The 27,626-nt window shown below is 39.5% G+C and overlaps 2 protein-coding genes across 3 annotated transcripts in view; one reads left to right on the top strand and one right to left on the bottom strand.

The window, feature by feature from the left end:
* Window positions 1–16,794, bottom strand: part of IFT80 (intraflagellar transport 80) — a 30,331-nt gene extending 13,537 nt beyond the window's left edge. The window contains exons 1-8 of one of the 2 annotated variants that reach the window (XM_084212385.1): window positions 16,630–16,794; window positions 15,390–15,464; window positions 14,596–14,819; window positions 11,934–12,044; window positions 10,079–10,147; window positions 6,687–6,796; window positions 6,274–6,363; window positions 4,171–4,308 (exon numbers count right to left, since the gene is read on the bottom strand). In XM_084212385.1, coding sequence (XP_084068511.1) covers window positions 4,171–4,308; window positions 6,274–6,363; window positions 6,687–6,796; window positions 10,079–10,147; window positions 11,934–12,044; window positions 14,596–14,819; window positions 15,390–15,424 — 777 coding nt within the window. In that variant the 5' untranslated portion in view covers window positions 15,425–15,464; window positions 16,630–16,794. The remainder of the gene's footprint in view (window positions 1–4,170; window positions 4,309–6,273; window positions 6,364–6,686; window positions 6,797–10,078; window positions 10,148–11,933; window positions 12,045–14,595; window positions 14,820–15,389; window positions 15,465–16,629) is intronic. The other variant, XM_084212386.1, reaches the window with a different exon arrangement.
* A 2,240-nt stretch (window positions 16,795–19,034) lies between these two features.
* SMC4 (structural maintenance of chromosomes 4) overlaps window positions 19,035–27,626 on the top strand; it is a 29,346-nt gene continuing 20,754 nt past the window's right edge. Inside the window, exons 1-5 of the mRNA XM_084211927.1 lie at window positions 19,035–19,097; window positions 19,696–19,891; window positions 20,982–21,157; window positions 21,713–21,904; window positions 23,496–23,672. Coding sequence (XP_084068053.1) covers window positions 19,735–19,891; window positions 20,982–21,157; window positions 21,713–21,904; window positions 23,496–23,672 — 702 coding nt within the window. The 5' untranslated portion in view covers window positions 19,035–19,097; window positions 19,696–19,734. The remainder of the gene's footprint in view (window positions 19,098–19,695; window positions 19,892–20,981; window positions 21,158–21,712; window positions 21,905–23,495; window positions 23,673–27,626) is intronic.

Here is a 27,626-nt window from a genome sequence, read left to right as displayed (position 1 = left end):
CTCAGTTATTTCTACTTTATGTAACAGAATATTTTTAAGGAGGAGTAATAATGTAGGAGTATAAGGAGTAGCAATTTTGTAGTAACTGAAGAACTACCTGAATATTCAAATATATTTGAAATATTATAGAGCAAATAAATAATAAAAATCATGTGACTGAAGTTAAATGGAAACATTAGATTGACTTTTGGGTACATGAAATTATCCCAAAAGGGGCACAGCTGGAAGAAAATCCTCACCTGATGCTTCCAAAACATTTCAGATTCTCATTTCTTTGGCAGGGCACAAAACCCTAAAAAGTAAGTCCTTCACACAAAGTCTTCATATGATTTAGGTGGAAGGAAATGCCCAAAATTCCAGTAAAATAAAGGTGTTGGACCCAAAAGGTTCAGTGGGAAGGGAATTCCATGGGGTGAAACCCAACCCCAGTCGTGCTCCTGCTTTGGGAATTCTGGGTGGGACTAAAGCTCTTTATTCCACACCAGGGGGACTAAAAGGTGATGCTGGCACTGCCTGAAGTTCCACACCCCCTCCCTGTGTGAGCTGCACTTGGGAAGGAAATTCCCATTTTGGATTTCAAGGACAGAAATCCCCATTTTGGAATTCCAAGGAAGGAAACTTCAAATTTTGAATTCCAAGGACAGAAATTTCCATTTTTGAATTCCAGGGAAGGAAATGCCCATTGTTGGAAGGAAATTTCTATTTTTGAATTCCAGGGAAGGAAATTCCCATTTTTGCCCAGTCCCTAACTGCTGCAGGGCCTGGCCAGGATGAGCTGAGCCCCAGATCCCCATTAATGAGCCCCAGTAATTAAAGGCTGGCTGCAGCCTGGGAGCTCCATCCAGATGTTCCTCCCAGCTGGAATCTGCCTGGGATCACTTGCAGGAGCTGGTCCAGGCTGAGCCAGGGTGGTTTCCCCTGGATCCAGGATCCACCCAGGAGAACCAAAGGCCACAAACCAGAATTAAAAACCACTTCAAGGAGCTCCAGGAATGTTTTTTGGAGCTCCTTTTCCATGGAAAGCAGAGACACTGCAGCTCTGATGGGATCCATTCCCAAAACTCCTTTTCTTAATAATTTTTTTTTTTCCTTCAGGCCATTGAAAAATCACTCAAATATTTCCAGATCATAACCTACATTTTTTAAAAATCCCAGCAAGAGCCATTTCCAAGCTTTATTTTCCAGCTGTTCTGAAGGCTGTGTGTAACTCAGAGCACTCCAGTGATTCATGCTCCCTGCAGATGGCTGGGGCATTTATCATGGCCATAAAATGTTATCAGAAAAATCATTTTAGTTCCTCATTTTTAAACAGAAACAAGTTAAAAACTGCAATAGTTGCTGTGGAATTCCTAAATAAGACAGATTTTTTTTTTTTTTTAATTTAGGAAAGGTCTGACTGTGACTTCAGGAATTAATACTGGTCCAACATTAATTCAGTATTTTGGGTTCTATTTTTCCTGTGCAATAATTAATTTTTCACTGAATTCTTTGAAGAAGAAATCCAGGAGTTCTAAAAGTTTTGTTCTTTTAAACAAACCCATAAAAGCAGCAACTTGAGCTTCCCTTTTCTGACTGCACAATGCAGTAAAAGTTTGCAGGGTGTTTTCCTCTATTTTCCAAAGATATCAGGCAATAGTCCATATTTTTAATAGATTTTCTAGCAAAATTTGATAGAATAGAAAAATATAAGAGGATCAGTCAAATATGCAAACTGCCAGTGTAGTAAAATGTAGTAAATGTAGTAAATGTAGTAAAATGGCCAAAATTCACTCTGTAATACAAGAACAGTTTGAAGAATGTACAGAATAATTTTCAAATCTATGGATTAATGGAAATTATTGCTTTTATCACATAGATTTTCTCAGCAGAGTGCTGAAGACAAATCCTGCCCTTTGTTTTACTCCTAACAGTCAAATAAATATCAATTTATAAATAAACATCACCAGAAAATAGATATTCAATAAGAAGAGCACAAACAATTTGGAAAAGAAACAAAAACATTAAATTAAACTGATCAGTCCCATATAGGGTAAGTAAGTCATTAAGAGAAGATGCAGAAATATATTCAACATTATTTCAATATAAATTGGATGCTCCTATTTACTAATTAAAATGACTAATTTGACCAGTGTTTCATTTTTACTCTTTTTTACCACTGATCCCTCTACACTCCCAAGGCCCTGGGAACACAACTTGCCTGTAGGACAACCAGAAAAATTTATTTTATATATTAATACATAATTTCTTTTCATGATTTTTAATTGAAAAAATACAATTTACAATATTAATATTAAATTTGTAACTTTGCTCTTTACCATGAAGCTGCTTGACATCACAGGGAGGCAGGAAAAAATGAGAATAAAGAGCATTGAGTGCAAGAATTGAATTGAATGATGCCCCAAAGTGAACACATATGCTGGAGAGGAGTTTATGATAAATATTTATGGTCCTGATGGCTCCCTGGGGAGCAATTTGCCAGGGCAGCTCCATTCCATCAGGCACAATAAAAGTGTCTGTGCTGAGCAGGAAAAGGCAGCTCTGCTTCCCTTCAGGCTCCGTGGGAATCCCTCCTGACCTCCCTCCGGCCCAGCCACTTCTCCAGGCAATATTTCCATCCAGGGCCACAATTTACATCCAAAACCCTGAATTTGAGGAGAATAAAACCTGCTCAACACACAGAGCAGCTGGCAGCAGCTACTGCTCAGCTGGGTTTAAAAGATGAGTCATAAACTCTTAATAAACTCAGGCATAAAATAATAATAATGAATATAAATAAATAAATAAATAAATAAACTCTTAATAAACTCAGGTATAGTAAATTAAAAAAAAATTCTAATAAAGTCAGGTAAAATACTCCAAATTTTCTACAAGAAATAAACCTGTCTGCATTAAATTTCCCAAGGACCTGTTTAGGATTAAAGGCTGATTAAAACATTGCTTTTTAGCTTGCAGACTTAACAGCAAATTAAATTGCAGATCTGTAGATAACAAAATAAAACATTTTTAAATCAGCAAATGGACACCTTGCAAAAGAAAACTGCATTTGAGTACTTTTCCTTCTAGATAATTGTAATTAAATCTTACTGACAAATTTGTAATTAAATTCTATTTATACACTGTCAGCAAAAATCAGTGAAATCAGAATCACTACAGAAGGTGAAATAGGAAAACTCAGAGTTTATCCTTATACCTTTTCTCAAATAATTTTTAATTTTAACCTGATAGCTTTTTTAATATTATTATAACCTTATAACCTATTATTATAACCTCATACCTTTAACCTTATACCTTTTCTCAAATAAGCTTTAAAGATTCCTCCTCATGAATTTAAAATATTTGAAATGCACACTCCAAATTCATGGTGAGGTGATCCATGACTGACTGAACACACCCAAAACACCACAGCAATTTTTTCCCAAAAACAGCAATAAACACAAGAAAACAGGACAATAAAAGTCCCAAATAATCAAAGTTTGCTGCAAAAATTCTGAGCAAAAATGTGCAGAACCACGGGAAAGTCACAGAGACCATGAGGACAATCTGTGCTCCCAATGAAGGGAGGTGAAACTGCATTAAATTGATTTTAATTGGAGACAAAGCTGCAAAAAACCCTATAAAAATAATGATTCAGGAGTAAACCTTCAAGGGAAAAAAAAGATTCAATAATAAAAGTGGTCATAATACAATAAAATATAACAATAAATGATTCTTCCACTTCCTTTTCTATCAGGTTATTGTTACACACTCCTTTTTATGGTTAAAAAAAGCAATTTATGATTAGGTCTGATCACAAGAGATGCTTGGCAACTCTGTAGTTTTCAGGTAAAAAATTTCATGTCCCAAAAGGTAAAATCCTATTAAAAATAAAATATTCTGGTCAGCAAAAATCTGGCAACCACAAGCAGTTTTTGCTAATAAAACACACACCTGTACACAGACATCCTGAGGAATATTTGGACAATTTCCAGAGTTTTTACTGTGGAATTTTCTATTTTTATTATATTTAATAATTTTTTTCATATATATCAAATAAATTCGCAGAGTTTTACTCCGGAAAATATTTTAAAATAATTTTTTAAAATTTAAAATTAAAAAAAATTAAAATAGTTAAAATATTTTTAATATTTTTTTTTATATCTATATAAAAGAAATGAGCAGAGCTTTACTCACCCCAGTTTTATCACAGAGACGTAAAGTGTTGAAGGAGCCCACAGCGAATAATTCTCCGTCCGGAGCCCAGGCGACGGCGGTCAGGGGGTACTCGTGGGGCTGCGAGCTGTACAGGGCACGGCCAAAACTGTCCCACACCTGCAGCAAAACCCCAATTTCCAGCCTTGGCACCCTGCCCTGGGCACTCCCTTATTCCAGGAGAAGAATTGCCACCCATCTTTTAGTGCAATTTGAAAAGTCACTATATTACAGTTCAGTTTTGGTTTATATATAGAATTTTTTTGGTATTTTTGTTACTGCAGAAATGCAATTTCCCCTCATGTTTTCTGGGTAACTTGAAAAATCATCTGTATTTTATATATAAATACATAAATATTATATATATATAATATACAGGTATTTAATATTTGTCTTGCTTTTGTTTTATATAGACATTGTTTGTATTTTCGTTACTCCAGGAATGTAATTTCCCCTCATGTTTTCAGAGTAATTTGAATAATCATCTCTATTACATATGTATATATATATATATATGAAGATATAATATAGAAATAATATTGGTATTTAATATTTGTCTTGCTTTTGTTTTATATAGATATTTTTTGTATTTTTGTTACTCCAGAAATGTAATTTCCCCTCATGTTTTCAGTGTAATTTGAATAATCACCTGTATTACATATATATATGAAGATATAATATATAAATAATATTGGTATTTAATATTTGTCTTGCTTTTGCTCTATATAGATATTTTTTGTATTTTTGTTACTCCAGGAATGTAATTTCCCCTCATGTTTTCAGTGTAATTTGACAAATCACCTGTATGATATATAGATATAAAAATAAAAAATAATATATACATATTTTAATATACACCTCACTTTTGTTTTATATATATATATCTATATTTTGTATTTTTCCTATTCCAAAGTATCATTTTCCCTCATGTTTTAGTGTAATTTGAAAAATCACTTATATTATGGTTCAGTTTAGGTTTGTTTATTTTTTTTTGTATTTTTCTTACTGCAGAAGTGTAATTTCCCCTCATGCTTCCAGTGTAACTTTAAAAATCACCTGTGATAGATATATTGATATTATATATATTAATAATATTATCATTTCAGAACTCTCATTTTCCTTCATGATGAAGTGTAGCTGGAACAATCACCTATATAATACCTCATTATATTTTATAAATACACTTGTTATATTTTTACTATTACAGAACTATAATTTTCCCCCATGACATAGAAATTTTAGAAATAATTGCCCAAGTTAATTAAGTGTAACTATATATAAAAATATATCTATAGAAATATAAATAAATATAGAAATGTATGTGTATACACACACATGTATATATAATTATTTAATTAGTATTGGTTTATTTAATGCAACAGACTTGCTTTTTGCCATGGTAAAAGTCAAAAAATTATGGATAAAATATTCTGGATAAAATATTTTGCACCCCTGAGTTTTGGTTCCTGTAAATTGCCCCAAGTCTATAAAAGAACCCTCTGCAAATATCCAAAAAAAGATTTTTTTAAATGGAAATCAATCTACAAAACAATGTAATAATTTATTGGATTTTTAAAATTTCTTAATTGCATATTTTCTATCACAGCTGTTACACAATTAAATGACAGAACCAACACATGATACATTTAAAAATCAGTTTTTATTTAAGGGAAGATACCCAAAAGGTGTTTTGTATTTTGGCTGCAGATTATATGATTATATTTCCTGCATCCAAATATTTATTAATATATTAAAATTTACTGAGGGACTCACTAATGCCCCTGTAGTAGAAAACAGCAGTTTTATCTCCTCTACTTTGATATCTCAGCTTCTATTAATTCAAATAATCCCTTCTATATTTGTACATATTCTTCTTTTTGTTTCACTCCCATTTTACCAATATTCATCCTGCAGTATTTAAATAAGATTTTTAATTTTATCCTACTACACAGAGTGAGGTGTATTTATAAATAATACAATTTCTTCTTGAAAAGTGAAAGATTTCTCATTTCATTTTGGGCTTCCAGGGTCAAATTCAAAAATGTCAGGATATCTAAGAAGTTTTGAAATGGAAGCAGAGCTCACCTTGTATCTGCAATCCTCCCCTGCAGAGAGGATCAGATCATTCACTGAATTCCAGTCAGTCTTTAAAATCAGGCCATCGTGGGCTTTCCACTGAAAGGGAAAAAATCAATTCCACAACTGTAACAACTCCTATTTTCAATATTCATCACTTGTTGGACTTGATAATCTTGGAGGTTTGTTCCAACATTAAGGATTTTATGATTCAGCAAAGAAATAAATTAAATAAAGCCTGAACGAGGCAGAATCAAAGCACAAAAATCTGCATTAAAATCCTTAATCTAAAAATCCATTAACATTTTTAAAGCAAAAAATTAAAATTCAACAACTTCACCCTAACAAGAGAAAAGGGAAAGGCTTCTGTGTCTTTATTTCTGTAAATAAATCTTATTAATTAATCAGATTATTAATGGTACCTGCAGCACTTTAGCATTTGGCTGGAGGGGTTTAATAATCAGCTGCTGCCCTGAGGTGTAGAGAACTTTGTCAGAGTCAGGGGCCCAGGACACTGAGTACACTGGAGATCCTGTGGGCATGGAAAAAATACTCTATTTTTAATATAAATATAAATATTAAAAAAATAGAAATAGAAATAATAAATATTGATGGTAAGATACAATAGAGCATAATAAAATATCTAAGTCTATATAATAGATAAATATATATATTTAAGTACATAAAATACAATATATAATTATGGTATAAAATAGATTTCTATTACATAAATACCTATGTAGATAATACTGTATCATATAAATGTACCTCACAGTTTTCTCAAGCCTCTTTATCTACTGCCATTTACCACATTATCAATTTCTAAAACTTTTACAAGTGAAAAGTTTTAAGTGCAGAAAACCACCAGGAAATAACTGCAGTTTCTATTTATATTCAGATAAATACAGATTTTATCCACTGATACAATTGAGTCCCAACTGTCAATCCAGAAGACAGAAAATCAAAACAACACTCACCAAGAGACATCAGAAAATCAATCTTTTCACCCCAAATGATGAGGCTGGACACAAAAATGAGTGGAAAAAGTTTTGTGTTGCACCTAAATTATTCTTTTTTAGATTTTTGGGTGCCATAATTAACACAGATTTTTGTTTTGCTGCACAAACATCCCATTCACAAGTGACTTCCAAAATAAATGACAATAAATCCAACTGGCCACAGGCTGGACAGATTTTTCCCAATTAACTGAAACTTTCTTAGACTGAAACTCTCAGAATTTTGTATCTGGAATAAAGCTGACTGTTCCCTTTTAAAATCATGTTCCAGTTTTCAAATTAGATTTTTTGAAAACAGAATAAAGCAAAAATTCCATGGAAAAACATCCAAGGAAAAAAAAAGAATTTAAAAAAGTCAGACTTGCCAACCATGCAAATATTTTCCATATTATTTGACAAGATTTGTCTCCTCTGAAGAAAAATCAAAGGATTTTGCTACTTGATTCCTTGAAATAAAACGAAGAAAGTTAAGTAAAAAGCTTTTCCAACTATTAAACTCAGCAACTGATTTAAAATTGTTCAAATAAACCATTTTTAATGAAACTTTATGGTAATAAAAAACCCCAAAAGCTTTAAAAATGCTCATTCAGGGTAAAATTCTCAGTGACAATTTTGGCATATTAAATTCTACCTCCAAAAATTACTCAGGAATATTTTTGTATGGGAATATTTTGATGAGATTTAGATAATTAAGTGCTTGAGCTGCTCTAAAATCATCCAGTATCTCCCCACTTCTCCCTGTGCAAAAAGCTGATTTATTATGGCTAAACTCCAATTTAGCTCCCAAATATTCACCCTCCAAACTGAGACCTGGTGTCGTTGCTTCTGAAGATTTTTCTGTATTTCAGAGATTTTCTTTCAGGGAATTTTATTCTGTAAAAATTCAGAATTATGGCAGACTTTTTTAACTTGTCAACCATCAGAGCAGACAAGTCCCAGAAACACAACATATATTAAATAAATGTGGCTCTGGCTGTTTTCCTCCTGGCAATTCCTGGTGAAAATGCCATAAATTCTGTCCCCAGCTGGAGCAGAAAGTCTAAATAAACTCTTTTTTTTTTGTCCTTTCCTAATGCTGATCTAACAATCAGAAGAGTTTTCTATTTAAACCAAATGTTTGCCTTTTTTATGATGGCTGAGGACTTAACCACAATTTCCAGGGCTTAACAGCAGGAGCTGAGTTAACTCATTTCCTCCTGCACTTAACAAGGACTGCCTTGGGAAAATGCTGCCAACACCCTGGAAACCCAGAGGAACAGCCCCACTGCAGGGAGAAACAGGAATATTCTGGCAGAAAAGGAGGCAAAAAGGCAGAAAATTGGGATTTAAGGAAGGAAGGGCTGGCTTATCCCACAACACACTTGGTAATTGCAAGAGTTTTGAGGAATTTTGGATTGTCACAGGAGAAGAAACATTAATTTAAATAATTTTAGATCTTGGGAAGGTGTTTCCAAAAGAATATAGGTATCAGGAATGAATTCCTCCCTGGGAGGGCTGGGATGGAATTCCCAGAGCAGCTGTGGCTGCCCCAGGATCCCTGGAAATGTCCAAGACAGGCTTGGGACAGAGGGAGGTGTCCCTGCCACGGAGGGATGGGCTTAAAGGTCCTTCCAACCCAAACCATTCCAGGGTTCCATGATAATCCTGTGGGTTCCCAACACATCATCTAAGAAATCCACAGAAAAAAGGTTTCCTCATCAAAGTGGATCAGTGGAAGGCCAAATACAACATTTCAGTGTAAGCAGAAGGAGGAACAAAAGGAAGAATTTTAAGGGAATCTAAGGAGGAATAAAGGCAAAGACACAACAGGCACGTGGATCATCCAAAACACCCCAAAACACAGCCTGAAAATTTATTTCTAACACAAAGAGTGGAATGAGGCAAAGGAATGTTGGCAGTGGGGATATTTTCAATTCTCATTATAATAAAGGAAGGGAAAAATTGGTTGAACATGATGCACCATTGCTGCAGAACCCTGCCCTGAGCCCAGGTATGGCCATGCTTACCCCTGGCACTGTGGGGTTCTGACTCTGAATTCAAAGGAGTTCAGGGCCTCACAGGATTTTAAGTTGAAAACACAAACACAAGGTGACAGTTACAGTTACTCCATGGGGACTCAAGTGTGCTTTTGTACTGCACCCAAAACTTCCAGAAACCAATGAAAATTCATGTTTGAAACTACAGCATGGAATTTACTTGATATGCTTTTTCAAACCTCAAATAAGCAAAATGATGCATAAGAAACTTGACAACATAAACTGAGAAATGTTAAAGAATATGTGCATCAGTTTGGGTATATTTTTTTTTATTCTAGTTCAGTTGGTTTATCTTTTCACCTGACAAACATTGCATGAGCATGTGAACTTCTTAGAAGAACTGAAATGCATTTTCTATTCAGTGCTGTGGTTAGAATGCCTTCCCCAGGTTGAAAGCATTCAGATCAGTTGTTTCAGACAGAGATAAGGGCCTGACATTTAACCCAAGCCCAGGTGCATGTGGTTTTTTCAAAAATGTCACAAGGTCACACGGGCTCCATCTATGAAGTCTGAAAAACAAAATTTAGCTGAGAATCTTCACTGAAATGGCACCAAATCCTCAGCGTGGGATGAGACTGCTGCCTGAAAATATTGCAGCACTTTGAATTTGAAAAATAAAATACCGTTTAAAAATCTCATTAAAACGTAACTCTGATTTACATTTAATTAACAAACCATCACTGCCATATTTAGGGGCTGTTATTTAAATACAGAATAACTCAAATGAACAAGTTCTGATGGAGCTTTGAGCAAAGAACTCACCTTGCTGAGCCAAGGTGGATCTCAGCATTCCAGTTTTAGACCAGATTTTCACTTGGCCATCTTCCCCAACTGCAAATGAGCACAGAAATCAGCAAATGCCATGCACTATTCAGCCTAACAAATGTATTTGCACATGCTCAGGAAACACTGGAGTTAAAATAAACCCAGCTTTTCTGTCAGGTGAATTCTTTTTGTTTAGTCTTCCAAACATGCAATAGGAAGTGTGGGAAGGAAAAATATTTAAGATGGTTCTTTTGTTATTATCAAGAAATCCTCCTTTCCTGAAAATCCCTGAACTCTTTTCTGAAGCTGGTCCTAGCAAGGGAAAATCCATCATTATTTAAGCATCCCAAATTCTGCATTTTTGATTCCTTCAATGGCTCAGAAGCTGCTTAGAGGAGTCTGAGAAGGCCCAGGGGAGCAGGAGCACATTTGATGGACTCAACTGGAGATTTCACAGCTGATAAATGGGGGAAGTGAAGATAACTCTGTCTGGATGGCTTCAATTTTCTACCATAACTGCGTGTTACCAACTAACTCAGTTTATTTATTGAAGAACTCATTGCTAAACACCACACAGCACAGTTAGGGCTGTTTTAACAGCACACAATTCCTGGTGTGGTGTCATTTTTAAAATGCTCTGCTCCTTCGGTTTAGGCCTCCCAGATGCAATTAATGAGGAAAAAGAAATTAATGGATTCTTCCATTCAAATATAATTTATTTACCACATTCCAGGTTTTTACATCTGGCCAATGTTGTTTTAAATGTTTTAAAAATGTTTAAAAAATCCACTCAAAATTAAAAATCTTATTTGTGCCCATTTGATGCTGTTGAAATATAACCATAAAAATATTTGAAGTGGTGCAGTAGCAATGATTTATTTAGTCTTTCTCCAAGTACAGCTGTGGTATAAGAGGAGTTGATCTCCTCAGAATAAACTGGAAGTGGTGATGAATTCCCACACTCCCCAAAAAGTGTCAGTGTCATGCAGTTTCATAAAAAAAAAAAAAAGGGATTCAAAAGACAATTTTGACTTTGTCTTTGGAGAAGTTCCTGAGGCAAAGCTGTCTTTAAAAAGAACAATATTTCCATCCCTCTGGGATTTCAGAGGAACAGGCCAGACAGAGTTCCTTGAAGCTGCATTTCAGAGTCTGGAAATGAGCAGATCCAAAATTATCTTCAGTTCTTGTGGCCTGAGCTGGACCTTGTCCAGAGGAATCAGCTGTGCTCCATCAGCAGGAGGCTGACAGCACCAGAAACCCCAGCGAGGAGCCCAGCACAGGCCATTGCAGCAGCTCCCCTAAAACCCAGAGAGAATCTGGGACAAAAACCACCAAAAGCAACTCATGGACAAAAACTGGTGTAGAAATGAAGAAATGGTGGCTCACTCCCCCAGCATTAACATAAGCAGGCTGTAGGTGATAATTACTGATAATTAAGGAATAAAGCACAGGAATATTCAAGATAACGAGCCTTTTTGGCTAAAAAACCCCAAATGTGCAGGGATATAAATGTACCAACTTAACAACTTTTTCTTGCAACAGACAGAAAAGAAAGAAATCAAATATTCTCCTTTCTGAAGTTCAGAACAGCCACAAAACCATCTAAGCACTCAGATATTAAAACATTTACTTTCAATTGGATTGGATGACCTAAGTGAAAAAAGAGAAATATTTTTACTACATCTATTAATTAAAATGGACAACACTAAGCTAAAATACATTAATTAAATACTGCAAAATAAACTCCTAGTAAACAAGGTGAAAACAACCTCTGTGATAAATAAGACCAAAAAAAAAAAAGCAGATTATTATTTAAGTTTTCAAAGCACTTCATTAATTTAGGAATGCTCACCTGTAACCAGGGCTGTTCCCTCATAATTCCACCTTCCTGCAAGGACAGCTCCAAAATGTGCTTCTACACTTTTCTCCACTCTTCCTAGCTTGGAAATCAAGTGGAATTTCCCTTAAAAAAAAAAAAAAAAAAAAAGGATACAGTGTATATAATTTACAGAATTATAAATAACTAATTATACAGTAAATTATTATTAAATTACATTAAATATTATTACAGCAGTGCTGGTACCTTCTGTGGAAAACACACAGACAAACCAAGAAAGCAACAATACAAAGAGAACATCCAGTTTTTCACAGCCCAAATCAGAGCTATTCCTGCTCCCATGCTGGAGCTGGGATGGAATTCCACAGCAGCCAACCCCAAAGTTTGTAATGACTTCAACAGAAGGATCAGGAAGTTTTTCTTCCCAAATAAGGGATGCTACTTAAATCCAGGAAGATCAAATTTAAACTGGAGCAAAGAGCAGACAATGGAGAGCTTGGAAAAATAAGCAGCCCAGTAATTGAAATTAAGTACTTTAAAATCAAATTATTTTTAGTATTATTTGATCTAAGCTGCCAGACTGAACCACTGCAAGGAAGTTCCTGAGTGACCAGAACTTTTGGCACAATCATCCAGCCAAATCTCTGCCAGTGCAAGATTTTCAAGGAAAAGACTTCTAACACTGATAAAAAACTATGGTTTGCATAAATCAGTTTATTTGAACTGATCTTCTCAAATTCTATGGAATCCCAGACTGGTTTGGGCTGGGAGGGACCTTAAATCCCAATGGGGAGGGACAACTTTCACAAACCAGGCTGCTCCAAGCCCCTTCCAACACCTCCATGGTGTTCATTTAGTGCTTTCCATTCTTTTGTAACTATAAAATAGACTTTATCTCATGGATGTATCACTTATTGTATAGAACATCTCTCAAGTCTGAGATTTTCATGTGTAAGCAAAAGCTGCATTTAGAGGAATTCAATGTTAATTTCTTCAAGTCAATTGCCAAAATGGCCTTTTCTGCTTTTACATTCAAAACAACTTTATTTTCTGAAATATATGTATTTTATTTTCTGCGCCTTTTCCCATGCAGTGTTTTTGTTCCACCTGTATCCAAGACCTTTTTCACTGGAGAATCCTTAAACCCAATCTCCCAGGAGCAGGAATATTCCCATGCCATCACCTCCAGGACCCAGCACGAAGGGGCTGAGCTCTTCAGTGCCATCACTTTTTTCAGGATATACAGAATTCCATGGGATTTTATATATTGAAACAGCTCCCAGGGATCTAAGCAGAACCCCTGAATATTTCTGTGAGCAATTCCTCAGCCCATAAGAGACAAATGAAATTCCAGTGGAAGCACAAGCACCTAGGAAGGAACTGAAGGAATTTGGTGAAGTCAAAATATCAGGAAAATGGGCAATGTCAAAGTATCAGATAAAATCCTGTTATCCAGGGAAAATCCCACTATTTTCCCAGTCTTTTGCATCCTCTCCCACTCCACAAGCTCCTTCTTCTCTCACAAGGCCCCTTCCAAAGAGGGAAACAGAGGAAATTGTAGCTGAGCGGGGAAGAACAAGCTTACATGTAAAAGCAGGATCAACTTTCCAGAATTCCTCTGGAAAAAATGTGATCATCACTTAAAACTGCATCCTAATCCCTCTGCAGAACAGGGGAGATCGAGTTTTCAGGGACAGCAGCTTTACTTCTGCAACTTCTTGGCTTTTCCAACAGGGGAATTCACAATTGCTGCCAGTCAAATACTTTTTCCATGGCATTCCCATGGGGAGCTTTCTCCATTTCCATGGATTTCTGTCCCACTGAGGCAACAGAGACTTTTAAATTACAACTTACTGCACAAAAAACCAGAAAATTTTAGGCAAATGCCTGGTGTAGGTAGAAGGGATTCAGCTTAATCTCTGGTCCTTTATTTTTATTAAGTACTGAAGCCAGAACTGTCCTCAACCTGAAAATGACTCCCCAGTTTTGAAGGAATTTCCAGTGGGAGACTCCCAGCCTATCCAAACACAGAATATAAAACATGCATGTTTTGTTCATTAACTTCCACGGACTCTTAAATGCTGACCTAATACAAAATTGTCAATAAAAAAATAAAAAAAACCCAAAAAGGTCAAAACACTTCTGATTTGTCCTTAATTTGAAGGTTAAAGCCAAAAATATTCTTCATTTTTGTTAAAAAATAGCATCAAGACCAATGTCAGTAGAAAATAAAAGAACATTATCCCCCAAGAGACAAATTTCAGAAGAAAACCCAAGGGGACTAAATTTACATTTGCTCTGATTTCAAACATCTGCAGTTCAACTAGGAATTAATGCAACCCTGTAAAGACATTATGCTGCTTTTCCATTGCATTCAGCAAGTTTGCAGCAATCTTTATCACAGAGAGGAGTTGGCTGGTGCAGGAAAATTGCAGGAGTAAGCTGGTGCAGGAAAACTCATGCAGGAAGAAAACTGGAGGGGCAAAATCTTTTTGGGGAGAAGGGAAAAAAAGCCCAAGCAATCCTCAAAGCTTCTTGCTCTTCAAATAATGCCTTGTATTTGACTGACACGAGCACTCAAGGGTGTGAAACAATAAATATTTTAAATATTTTTACAATCTATTTAAAATTTATTATTTTTTAATTTTATTATTATAACTATTTTAAGTTGCCTTACCATCAGAGCTCGTCAGAACAAAGCTCTCAGCCTGGGATTGCTTCTTGCCACCGATGGCTCTGGGAAACCAGTGCAGATCTAAGGGATAAACATCATCTGGCAGCTTCAGCACCCGCGTGGTCTCGCTGGTCACTGGGTTCCACTTCATGATCTGGTGGTCATCGCTGCAGGAGAACAGCTCATCAGCTGTTGTCCAGCCCACACAGCTCACCAAGTCCTTATGTGGCCTTCAGTTAAGGAATCTGAAAAGTTTAGCTATTAAAAATAATCAAATATCCCATCTCAACTCTTCAGAATATAAGGGACAATACAAGAAGATGATTCTGATAAGATTGCGTGGAATGTTGAATACTAAAAAAAAAAAAATCTTCATTTTTTTGCTCTTATGTGCCAAGAAGAGCCGGTAGAAATTCAGTCCACTGAAGTAAATTTTCATTTCATAAAATGAAAATATTGCATAAAATTCTTATCATTACGTAAAGGTATGGAAACATGGCTAAAATGTTGGGTTAGTGAAGGGTCTTAGTGCAAAATACAAGTGCAAAACATCCAACTATCATTCAACAGCGTTGGTTTATTCACACCACATCATTGGTAAGTGTTCAATATCTCTTAAAACATTGTCCTTAAAGGCTGCACTCAATGACAAGGGGAACAAAGGAAAAACAGGGAAAAAAGCCATCTACAATTTACTAGTACTTTACTGAAACTTCAAGAACAAAAAAATATTTTCTGGAAGAGTCTATTCAGAATGAACTCAATGTTCCATGTTTTTTCTGTGACAAAGGATATGTTTTGGCTCCTTTAAAAGGGAAGTCTTCAGTCTCATCTCAGTTGTTCTGATGGAGCATTAAAACCATGTGTAATAACTGCAATAAAAGAAAACAAATACATATATAAGTATGGATAATTAACATAATATATATGCATACACAAGCAGCCAAAATTAAAGAGGAAAACACTAACACTAAAATTAAAAGTTGTGAAGTAATATTACATCACTACTGGGGAAAAACAAGCACCAAGAAATACCTGAGTTTAGAGAGAATTCTGTTTCCACATTATCCAACTGACTATGGACAACTTGAAGAAAAAATGATGCTGTGAACAGTGAATTCTTAAGGTTGGAAAAGACATTTAAGATCAAGCCTGAAACAGAGGTTGGAGCACTGGAGATCCCTTGTGCTGACACAGAGCCAGGAAGGGAAAACGTGCTATTTTCCTTTCCAAGCCCAGAACTTTATTATATTTTTAAAGCATTTTAATCGCTCTGTATGTGCCGCTGAAAGGCTGAACGCCCACCCTGAGACATCCACAGGTTCATCCATAGGTACATCCATCACTGCCGGCCCACGTGTTGCCTGCTTCCCAAAGAATCCAGCAGGGCTCCGCTGGACTTTTAGGAGAGATGTGGCAATAACCAGGAATTATGAGCAGGAATTATGAGCAGGAATTTTGGGGACTCGGAGAAGCCAAAGTGCCTGACGCCTCCTCCCTTTCCCATCCGGAGCTGCTGGCCCGGAGATGAGGTTCAGGAACGGCGGAGGAGAGCGGGATGGGGGAGCAGAGAATGCCAGAGGCGGGATGGGGGAGCGGAGGGAGGGAATGCCAGAGGGAAGGAAAACTAGCGGGCGGGATAGGGAAGTCAACGGGAAGGGATGGGGGCATGGAGCAGGAAAGGGAAGGAGTGCTACAGCAGGATGGGGGGAATGCCGAGAAGGAAAAGCAGCCGGCGGAATGCGGGGCATGGAGAAGGAGACACCAAACCCTCGGGGCAGCCGCGGCCGCCACCGCCCGCGCCAACACCCGCTGTTCCCTCCGCTTCCAGCTTTCCAAGAAGCAATTATGCAACCCCTCCTGAGGGTCGGGGCTCCTCCGCCCTGCCCTCAGCTGTCCCCCGGAGCTCTCCCTCCCCTCCATCCGCCCGTCCCACGCCCAGCCGGGGGTCACGGCTCCCGACCCTCTCGCCCACCGCGGCGGTGACTCAGCCGAGGGGAGGGGGCCGCGGCCGCCGCCTCCCCAGCGCGCCTTTACCTGCGCGGGCAGCGGGAGGCTGCGCGCAGAGCGGTGCCCGGAGCCCGCTCCTAGGGGAACGCGGGGCGATCCCGCTCCCGGCCGATCCCGGGATGATCCCGCCTGCTGCGCCCGGCCGATCCCGGGATGATCCCGCCTCCCCGTCCCGCTCCCGTCGCCTCAGGAGCGGCGGCTCCCGCTCCCCCCGCCGCCAAGCGCCGCCGTCGCTATGGCGACTTCTCGCGAGACCGCATCCTCTTCATCCTCCTCCTCCGCCACCTCACGGCTCCCCCCCGGCCCCCCCAAGGTGCCACGGCGCCGCCCGTTAATTAATTAAACCCGCTTCAAAATCGCCGCGCTCTCACCATTTTATTTTTTTTTCACTTGTATTTTTTTTTTTATATTTTTAAAATAATTTTAAACCAGCGCGCGTCGCCCAGCAACCAAGCGCCGCCCACTGACCTACTTCTAAAATTAAAATTAACCCTTTTCTCCGGCGGCAGCCGCGAGGCTCTGTAACCGCGCCGCCCTGACCCCCTAATGTCTCCCACCCCTCCGTCTCTGCCCAGAAAAAGCCGCTCCCGGTGGATTTCGGGGCGCTTTTCCCTCCCTGCTGTAACAAACACAAGATGGCGGGCGGGGGCGGCGGTGCCGTTCAAACCCGCGGGCCCGGCCCCTCCCGTCCCAGCCTGCCCCGCGCTTTTCTAACGAATTTCGGTTCGAGTTCGCCGTTTCGGCGCCATTTTCGAGTGTGGAAGCGGCCGAGCTTCTACAGCGGCCAGAGCCGCCCGCCCTGCCGCCGCCTCGCCGGGGCACGGAGCCGCCGGGACGAGCAGGTACGAGCTCGGCGGGAGGAAGCGATGGCGGTTCGCCTCAGGACGGTGGGGTGGGGGGGCTTCGCGGCGGAGGAGGTGCCCTCAGGGGGCTGCCCCGGGCTGGGGGTGCTACGGGGACGGTGCTGATGGCGAAAAAAAGAGATGCTGGGAGAGTTGAGGGGATGCAAGGGATGCTGAGGTGGAGATTAGGACTTTTGAGGGGAAGGTGCTAAGGGGGAGACAAGTAGTGTTGAAGGGAAGATGCTGAGGGGAAAGGCTGGGGGTGCTGAGAGGAGAGACAGGAGGCGCTGAGGGGGAAGGCGGGGGGTGCTGAGGGGATGGCAGGAGGTGCTGGGGGATCGGCGGGTTCTGCCCCGCGCCGCATTTCCCCACTTCCCCCGACGCGGAGGGAGCAGAAGCGGCGGTAGCGCCTCTCCCCGGGCCGGGCTGCCCCGCTGAAGGTCCCCCTGAGGGCTCTGGGCCCGACGGCTCCGTCCCGGCTGCTGTCGGGGCTCTGAGGAGCGGCTCCCCGAGGGGCTGTGCAGCCCAAGGGCCCCCGCCGTGCCCTGAGGGAGCCCCGCGGGCCGCGGAGGACGGGGAAGTTCAGGGACGCGTTTGGATAGCGGAGAGACCCGACTTTAATCTGCTTAGAGCAGGGACCCTTCTAGCCCCGGCTCTGCCTGCTGCTTTGATGCTTGACGGGTGAGAGAAAAATCTCAAGAAAGCTCTTAAGGATTGGTCATTCTCTTGAAAGAGCTGGACTCGATGATCCCCGTGGGTCCTGTGCAACTCAGAGTATTCTGGGGTTCTGTGACTTGGAAAGAGCGTGACAAGGGTGCAGTCTGGCTCCTCAGGCTTTAAAAAAGCTCCAGACTTGTCACTGACAGGGCTTGTCTCTATCAGATTTAATCGGCTGTTAATAAGGAAGCTTTTCTGTCCGTCTCCGGCTCTTTTTTCGCCGTCCCCGTGAGGAAAACGGCGCTTGGCAGGAGGGGAGATGCTTTTACCGAACACCTTCGAGCTGGCTCGGGGGAGGGGCTGGGCACGAATTTGTTAAATTTGTTAGAGACTATGTGGCAGCTGATTTATCGCGATTTAAAAGCTGAGGTCAGGTAGTTCGACTTGTTCATTCTGGTGAAGTGTCCGGGGGAGGGGGGGAAGGGCTGGGAAGGTAAATAGGTCCATATTGCACAATTCTGTTGGAGTGGAGCGGTTCGGGGAAAAAAAAATAAATAAATGTGCTTTGAGAGGCTGTAATTGTCCGCGACAGCCATTGCGGAACAGTTCTGAACGGGGGCATAGACTGAAATTGCCTGAAAATGAGTTCTGTCTCTCATTTCCCCCCTCCCCCATTGTCCCAAATGAAGGACTCTCATGAGAGTGTGGGCTGGGGGTAGGTCTGAAAACGTCAAATGATTGGCACCAATTGTAAGATGACTTTCTAACCACGTCAGTTTTTTATCTTGTGAGAAGTAAACTTTCTCATGTCTGTTTTTCTGCGAACTCACTTCGCCACTTGCTGCGATTTCAACTCTTTGGGGAGAGTTTCGCTCCTTTTCTTCTCATCGGGTGCTTTCTCTTCACCCGTTTGGGGAGCTGTGCTCGAGTGCCAGCTGATGGCTTTTGTAATGCTCGTCATTGCTCAGATCACTTTAACATCCCGGCTAGATGAAGGTATTTCGTTTTTGCTTTCTCTCTGAAATGCTGAATGCTGGCAGGAGGGGTTGTGTTGTGTTTTGTGAGCAGAGGGTGTCGATTTCAATGATTTAAGAGTCAAATCTTTGCTATAATCACGCAGGGCTTTTGTTTCTCTATCTGTTTATCAATCTCTCTATAGCCATACAGATATTTAGCACGGATTATTGAAAGTAAAACGAGTGTCAGGTCTGAAATATAACGAGTTCTTCCAGAAGAGTATAGACATGTGGCTCCTGGGCTTGTTTTTCAATGTGTCTTTAACTCTTTTGCCCCCAGCACCAGGGTGGCTTTCAGGGAGCCAAGTCACTGCCCTAACATGTCCCCACGAGCTGGCAGCAGGTAGATCCATGCTGTTAAAACAGATGAGGCTCAGCCCCTCGTTTTGGGGGTGATGTATCTTAAAATATATCTTTATGAAGCTAACCTCGATATTTTGTTTCAAATTTGGGTTTTTGTCTTCTAAATGCCTCCAGTCTTAAGTTTCTAAATGAGTCAAGCATCTGGGCAGAGGTGTAGGTGAATTCCTGGGCTGTAGCTCGGTGCTGAGATCACGGGGTTCTCTTGTTTGTGTTAGCAAAGGAGATAGAGCCCTTCAGTTGTTTGATTGCTTGGAATGGAAGGGGAGCAGCCAACAGGGACCGTGCCAGGCAAGAGCACCAAAACCTCCACTGCAGCCCGTGGGAAGGGCAGGGAGCCCTTGGAGGAGTCCTCCATGGACATGGAAGTGGAAAACGAGGGCACCAGGGAGCCTGACAAAGAACCTCCCCAAGGTAGGTCTGGGCTGGCTGTCGTGGTGCTCATTGAGCCCCCTCAGCAGCAACTTGAATTTCCCAACCCTTCCAGAAGGGATTTGCTCTTTTCCCTTCTACAAAGCAACGCTGAAACCCCTGGCAATTTAAAACTGTTTTTAAAATGGTCAAAAGAGCTTGCAAAGAGTTAAAGGGTTTGGCCCAGTACAAGTGCAAAAGCAATTTGTAGACTTTCTCCCAATAAAGCCTATTTCGGAGCTCTGATCTGGAACATTGTACTTAAGGTTGTGGTACAACAGCAGGATTTTTCAAATTTATAGGCAGCCAATGGTATGGGATTTCTTGGAATGGAATAAATGTCAAGTTTATTTACTTAACTCTTAAAATGATTTGACTTTCTTTTTCATGAAGCAGTGTATTTTCTTGAGTTCCTTGAGTTGAGCTTTCGCAGAAAAAATCTGCAAAACCAGCAGCTGTGTAACGTTTTAGGGAGCCAGATGTGCAGTTGTTAAAGGCAGGTATTTGACAAATACATTGAAATTGGTGGCAAAAACTGCTGCTTGTTGGAAGGAGGAGTTGCTGGTGCCTGGGGAAAAGCTGCTCTGCTGATATCCAGGGGGCCAGTTTGTTTTCGTAACAAACTTCCTGTCTTTGCAGAGCAGCCGTGCTGTCATTGCAGCTTTCAGAGCCTCGTGAGAGATCCCCAAATCTTGCACAGTGACTCTGAAATGTGGCTTTGCACTTATTCATTAGAAAGGCTTTGCCTGCTTCAGATTTGCAGATTTATTGTGATGGTTGGAGCTGTTGGAATTGCAGGGGGCCTGTTAAAGTGTGTTGGAATAAGAATTACATAATGAAAGAACAAACCCAGCGATGGGACATCTTAAGTAGCTCTTAAAAAACATTTTGTTTGTGGAAAGAAGAATTTTAATTCCACTCAGCTCATATTAATAACTACAGGCCAAAATGTAGTTTGGTTCAGACAGAAATGATGTTTGCTTTTTCTGTTCAACATTTTAAAAGGTGTCAAATCACTGAGAGCTTACAATTTTTTTTTTGTTGGTTTTTTTGTTTTTTTTATCTTTCTGTTTGTTTGGATGGGTTTTAGCAGCCTCAGATGAGGTGGTGGATAATCGAAGTTTAGAAGAGATTTTGGGTAGCATCCCTCCTCCCCCACCTCCAGCAATGACCAGTGAACCTGGTGCTCCTCGCCTCATGATCACTCACATTGTAAACCAGAACTTCAAATCCTATGCAGGGGAGCAAACTCTGGGACCTTTTCACAAGGTATCTTTCTTTTTCCTTTAAGTAGTTTTGAACTGAAGGTAAGACTTCACTGGGTGGTATTATTCCTTCCTGCATTTTCTTCATCTAAGCTGACCTCAAAATAACTGAAAAAATATTTAAGGTTTAGAAATATTTTGATAGTAATATTCTAAATTAAGCAGAGAAAACAGTTAAGTGCAACTTTCCAATGCTGTGCAATTTTAATTTGTCAGCACAGTTTAGAAAAGCTCTCTTTTCTCTTGATTTCGTTTGCTGGAGAACTTTTAGGGCCGTGTTTGAAGAAAGAGAATATTTTTTTGTGCCCACAAGAGACTTACGTGGCTGAGCATGAAACTCTGCTTGTGAAGGCTGCGAAGTGCAGGGCTTTGGGTTAACCAGTGCAGCTGGGAAAGCTGAGCTGAGCTCTGGGGCTTTTATTCACTTTTACCTTGGCAGCAAAAGCTCAGCTCTCAGACACTTGCACGCACGAGGAATAATTGTGCTTGAAATGGGTGATGGACGCTGGGCAGGATTTCTTTCCCTTTGAAGATCACTTTTTTCCCCATCTCTGTGCAGCGTTTTTCATGTATTATCGGGCCAAATGGCAGTGGCAAATCCAATATCATCGATTCCCTGCTTTTTGTGTTTGGCTATCGAGCCCAAAAAATCCGATCCAAAAAGCTCTCGGTGCTGATCCATAATTCTGATGAGCACAAGGACATCCCGAGCTGCTCTGTGGAAGTTCACTTCCAAAAGATCACTGACAAGGTATGTATGATCCCAGCTTTTTTCCCTTAAGGAGCTGAAAAACTTTTAATATTTGCTTATTTTCGTTGGAGCTGGGGAAAACTTCATTGCATGATTAGTTTACCTTTGGGATATAAACCATCAGTGTTAATTAACTTGAAAAATCCTCTGTCGAGTAGTGCAGCTCTTAAAATCTTAGTAAGGATTCTTTAATTTGCTGCAGGACTAATATGTGGTAGATTTCTGTTTGAAAACAATTTAGAAATTTTTAACCATAGTTTTAAGAAGAACTCGTTTTAATTTCTAATCTTGTTTATCTCAAGTAAATAAATTTATTTCTGCAATTAAAAGAATTCATGGAAAATTAAAAGTCTATATTTGGACATATTAGATATTCTTACATGTATAACACAAACACATGTATTAAGAACTAAAATCTATTTTCTAAAGAAAATAATAAAATCTATTTTCTAAAGAAAAACCTTTCAAACCAATTAGAAATTATTTTAGGTTATCTAAATTTAGAAAAATATATAATGAATCTGAAACTTATTTACACTTTATGTACTGCAAACATGCCTGTAATTTTATAACAGATATTTCAGCAAAAATTCTGGACCCCACATTTTACCACTAAAATTTTTTGAAGCTGATATTTTGTTTGAACGAAATAGAAAGTGTTGGCAAATTAAAAAAACATTTCTTCTGCTTGCTGCTTTGTGTATTGATAAAAACTTTAGCATTTTTTTGTTGATTTATTGCAGTTGTGGTACAAAGAATTTATTTCTCTTAATTTAAATTTGTTTTTTGTGCACACATTCAAACTTTTAAATTTAGGATCAACCAAAAAAGGGGGAAGTGTACATTGAAATTCCAAAAATGGTGTTAATAAAGTGGCAGCATTTACAGCCTTTTTTAGAAACTGTTTGAAAATACACTTATTTTTTTTCTTTTTGTGCTTTTAATAACCAGATTAAAAAATTCATCTATTTAAATTTTAAATTTTTTTTTTTTGACTTTGTGTGAACATCCAGAAGCTGAGTTTGATTTAAAACCACAGAGCAGTTTGAGAGCTCTTGGGGGTTAATCTGGGTGAGTTTTAACTTCTTGAAGCCTGGCACCAGCTTTATTTTGGCTGCTGCTCTGGAGGTAAATGGAAGCTCTCTTTTGAAGCTGCTGATGTCACATTTGTCACATCTTTAATGTTTGGCTGTTTTATCCTGTGCAGTTTCTCTGGAGCTGAGAGCAGCTCTGGAGGAGCTGTGAGTGCAGAGAGCTCTGCAGTCCCCAGGGCTTCCAGAGGCACTCCAGGCTGGGACAGCACAGCCCCTGCAGCCTGGGCCATGCACAGGGAATTCCTGCCACTCAGAGGGGGGAAAGGCACCAGAGGAAGACAATTCAGGGGTTTTTTTGTCCACTTCTCAAACGATTTTTTGATGTTGTTTTTCTCTTTTTTTGAGAGAGAGATGCAATTTTAAGACAGCTCCCACTTCTACAACTCAGTCCATGATAAAAACATCTCATGATGAAACTTATCTGGCTAATTGTGAAATAGGAGGTAAATTCCCATCCACAGTAATTGTTTCTCTGGCTTTGTGTTTCCTCAAAGCAGGAAGGAGACGATTACGAAGTCATTCCTGACAGCAAATTCTGTGTCTCTAGAACTGCCTATAGAGACAATTCCTCCACCTACTACATCAATGGCAAGAAAAAGACATTCAGAGATGTTGGGATGCTCCTCCGAAGCCATGGGATTGACCTGGATCATAACAGGTTCTTAATTTTACAGGTTGGTGTATGAGTAACACCCATCTGAAATTTGTATTTCCAGTTCAAACTCAAAAAAATGCAGGTTGGAAAAGTTGCCTTGGAGGCCTTGAAGTGCTGTAGCAGCACATCATGGTTTGCATGCTCTGCTCAGGGTGCAAATCATTATCTGCTGCTGTAGGAATTGAAGGCTCAGAAGCACTGGGGGATCCTCTGTCCCTTTTTCCAGGAGGGAATTTTGTGTTCTGCCTGCAGGACTCGTGCTCGTTCCGCCCTAGCAGCACGTAAATATTGGAGTGTCAAAGAAACCTTCAACCCCAATATTATTGTGCTGCTTCAGCGTGGCAGAGACTCAGCAGCTGGGGGGGCTCTACCTCTGAACTCCATCAGTACTAATTGAAATCTGAATTGTTTAATTGTTTCATCTACTGTTGCCTGCTGCCCTCACAGAGCCACGGTTTTACTGAGAAATGAGAGTGGGAAAATGAACTGTGCATAAAATAAGTGCAACAAAAATCCCCTGAGTTGTGTTTGTTGTTTACACTTGTTTACCAGCTCCAGAAATCGTTTTAACCAACGTTTATAACCAATTACAGTTCACAGCCCATACTGTAAAATTAATCACAATTTGTCAATATGATATCATTTATATTCATGTTTGACCTTCAGATTCTGAGGCTTGCTTGCATCTGTTTGCTGTTTTGAAGTCAGGCTGAAGGGAACAACATTTTTTTTCCCCCTAGTTTTTAAATAATGACAATTTTGCAATATGCCAGACAATTAAAATGTAAATTAAGCTACAAGTATTTAAATATTATTTCCATTAAATAACTATTTCTGCCATTACCTGTAATTACTAATAAGTCCCAAATCTGCTCTGGCCTAGAAATCAGTGATCAGTGGGAGCTTCCCAAGGTCTGAAATGTTTAATAGAGTTTATTTTAGGCCTGCTTCTGTCAAAGGAGCTTCCAGTTCCCCTCTAAAAAACCAAAATATTTAAAGAACTTGTAGCTGGGTGGCTGTGCTTGCTTCACTTCCTCCAGGCTTTCTGTGCAGTCCTTTTTTACAGCTACACCCACAAAAAGAGGATATCTCTGTTTGCAAGTCTCCATGCCAATTAATTATTTCCTCCAACACTTTATTCCTGTATTTTCTGCTTCAGGATAGAGCAAGAAGCACCTCCAAGAAAACAACTTGGAGTAAATACATCCTTTTTTTTTTTTTTTAAATACAGTTGTTCTGCAATCTCTTTTTGCCAAAATTTCCAGAAGGGAGAAATGTAAAGTGAAAGATGAAGCAGGGAGGGAATGCTGGGCCAGACACCCCAAAGCTCAGTTAGAGAACATTGGGAGCAGGGCAGGGGAACATTTGGAAGAGAATATGGATAGCTTCATTTATTTTATTTTTTTTCTCCCCAAATGGGATTTGTTTTCTTCTCCATGAATTGTTTCAATGAGGGGAGCATCCCTATTTTCCTAAAAGCTGGAATTTCAGGCCTTCCACCCTACAAAGGGAAATAAAGGGAACTAGAGCAAGTATTAACCATAAACCAGAACTTTCCCACCATCATTTTCATATTTCATCACACCAGGCTTTGTCTCAGAAGCTGCACTAAGATTTTCTGCCTTTTTTAGCCTTTCTGACAGGGCAGGGCCTTTCTCTTTGCCTTTTTAAAGTGAAATCCACTGGTGTGACGGTCCAAAATTCAGTATTTCCACTTGGGAAATGTGGCAATATTTTCCACAGAGTGACAGCAGAACTTCAACCCCCAAATCCTAAAATTTCTAGTTAGAAGGAAATAAAACCATCTAAGGCTGTGGATTGTTATCATAAGGATTGCATTTTTCCCCCCTAATGTTTTCCAAATAATTTAAAATTGAAGGGATAAGTAACAGGTTTACTTGGCTTTTGCTCTTTTTTTTTTTTAGCAGCAAAACTAAGAGTTTAATTAAGTTTAACCAAGTATTTCTCATTTAAATTAAGTTATAAATCTCTGATTTTTTTACTGCATAGATAGAGTGTAATTAAAATATTTCATTTGTGCTCTGGATTTTGGAGAAAAATATTAATGAAGGATTACCAAGGGCTGGTTTGGGTGTGTGACAGAACATTTGCTGTCAGTACTAAAGAAAATGTTGTAGGAGAACATGTCCTACATGTAGTACCAACACCTTCAGAGCTTTGATTTTATCTTGCTCACATAATTGCCATTACTCAATGGAAAATATTTGCTTTTTAGAAGACTGCTTCAGGTTTTTTTGCTTCCTTTTCCCCCTTTCACCCCCTATTTTGCAGTGTTTTTCTGCTGATTTTGGTGCTTTTTAGGATAAAATTTAAAAGCTGAGTTGATATTGCTGATGCCAAACTGAAAATATTCAAATCAAACTGCTGCTGACTTCTGTGAGTAAAATCACAAAAAAAAAACAACCTGTGGGAAAACACAAAATGTGAGAGTAATTGAGTAGTTTGAGAAAAATTACAAATTCTGAGCCTGAACTTGCAAATTGAAATAAATTTGGTTTCAGAATTCTTCTGGTTCCAATGGGATGTTGCCAGCACAGAACAGGAGGAGTTTGTCACTTCTGGGATCCTTAACTCCAACACTCCATAGTGCATGTTTTTAATAAAATTCTCTGTGCTTTTAGTACTTCAGGAACAGATAATTATTTTGCATTATAATAATAATTATTATTTAAAATAATCACAAATATGTTGCATTTTTAATGAGCCTGCCACAGCCTGAAACTGCAACAGGAAAAAGTGCATCTTGTCACTTAAAAAAAAAAAGAGAGTTTGGGGGAAAATCTGGCATATTGCTGCTGCTTTTTTGTCTTCCACACCTTGCAGGAGCTGGGAGATGTGTAAAGAACAACAAATAAAATAATTTAGCTGTGACTGAAAGCCTTGGAGCGCTGCTCTGGCCAGGCTGACAAACTCAGGGTGTTTGTGCTGCTCTGCAGTGACTCCTCTGAAGGGCTCAGACACCTCAGCCTTTTGTGCTTCCCTCTGAGGAATGATGAGAGCACTGGGAGCCCTGGGCAGGCTTGGAAGTGCAGGGGGGAATGTTTGGGATCTGTGGCCACCTCTGGCATGGGCAGGGTGAGAAGCAGAGTCACCAAAAAGGGTGGAAAAGCAAAGTGGAGCTGCCCAGGTAACCCCCAGCAGCCCCCTTGCACATCAATATTGCAGAATTCATTCTGCATTCATGGCAACTTTAATTGATTTCAGAATCTTACAAACAAATTAGAATTGTTTTAAGTCAATTTTGTCCTAATTAGAGTGATTTCACTAGAATATATTTGATTTTCTTAATGAAAATATTCTTCTGTCATCTTAGGTCTAAACAACTGCAGGGATTTTATTTGGTTTATTTTCTAACTGGTTTTATTTGGTGTATTTTGTATTTTGGAGCTCAGTTTTATTCTGTGGCAAGATGAGGCTGCCAGGAAGGAAATTCTGTCAGGTTTTTCACCTGCTCCTGTGTGGAAACAATGTGGGAGTCACTTCCAGGGGAATGGGGAGGAAACGAGGGAGAGATTTTCTTCTCCTTTGAGATAAACCAGAAATTCCCAATTGTTGAGGTCTGTGCTCCTGATGGGACACTGCAGCTGAGGCTCTACATGGGGTTATAAATGGGACTATAAAATATCTCTGCTGCCAGCATGAAGAGAGGGCTGTTCTTGTAGGAAATTCTGCAGAAAAACATGCAAAAATGGGAGGAGAAAATAAGTGATAATTGAATATTTTCTTTAGAACACCCCAATAACAAATCAAACATTGCAGGTTGGGTTTGCCAATTCCTGATTTAAAGCCCAAAGTGACTCTGGATTTGCACTCACTTTGTGCTCTAATATTAAACACAGCAATATCCTTAAAACTTGTAAACTGATTTCCAGAATGCAGAGTTGTTGTTTTGTGCACACAACTGAATGTTGCATAAAGGCTCAACCTGAGATTTTCCTCCTCTCTGGCCAGT

Source organism: Fringilla coelebs (genome assembly GCF_963513975.1).
Source record: "Fringilla coelebs genome assembly, chromosome: 10".
Lineage (NCBI taxonomy): Eukaryota > Metazoa > Chordata > Aves > Passeriformes > Fringillidae > Fringilla > Fringilla coelebs.
Note: the sequence above shows the minus strand (reverse complement) of the source record. Positions and strands in the feature narration are given on the sequence as shown.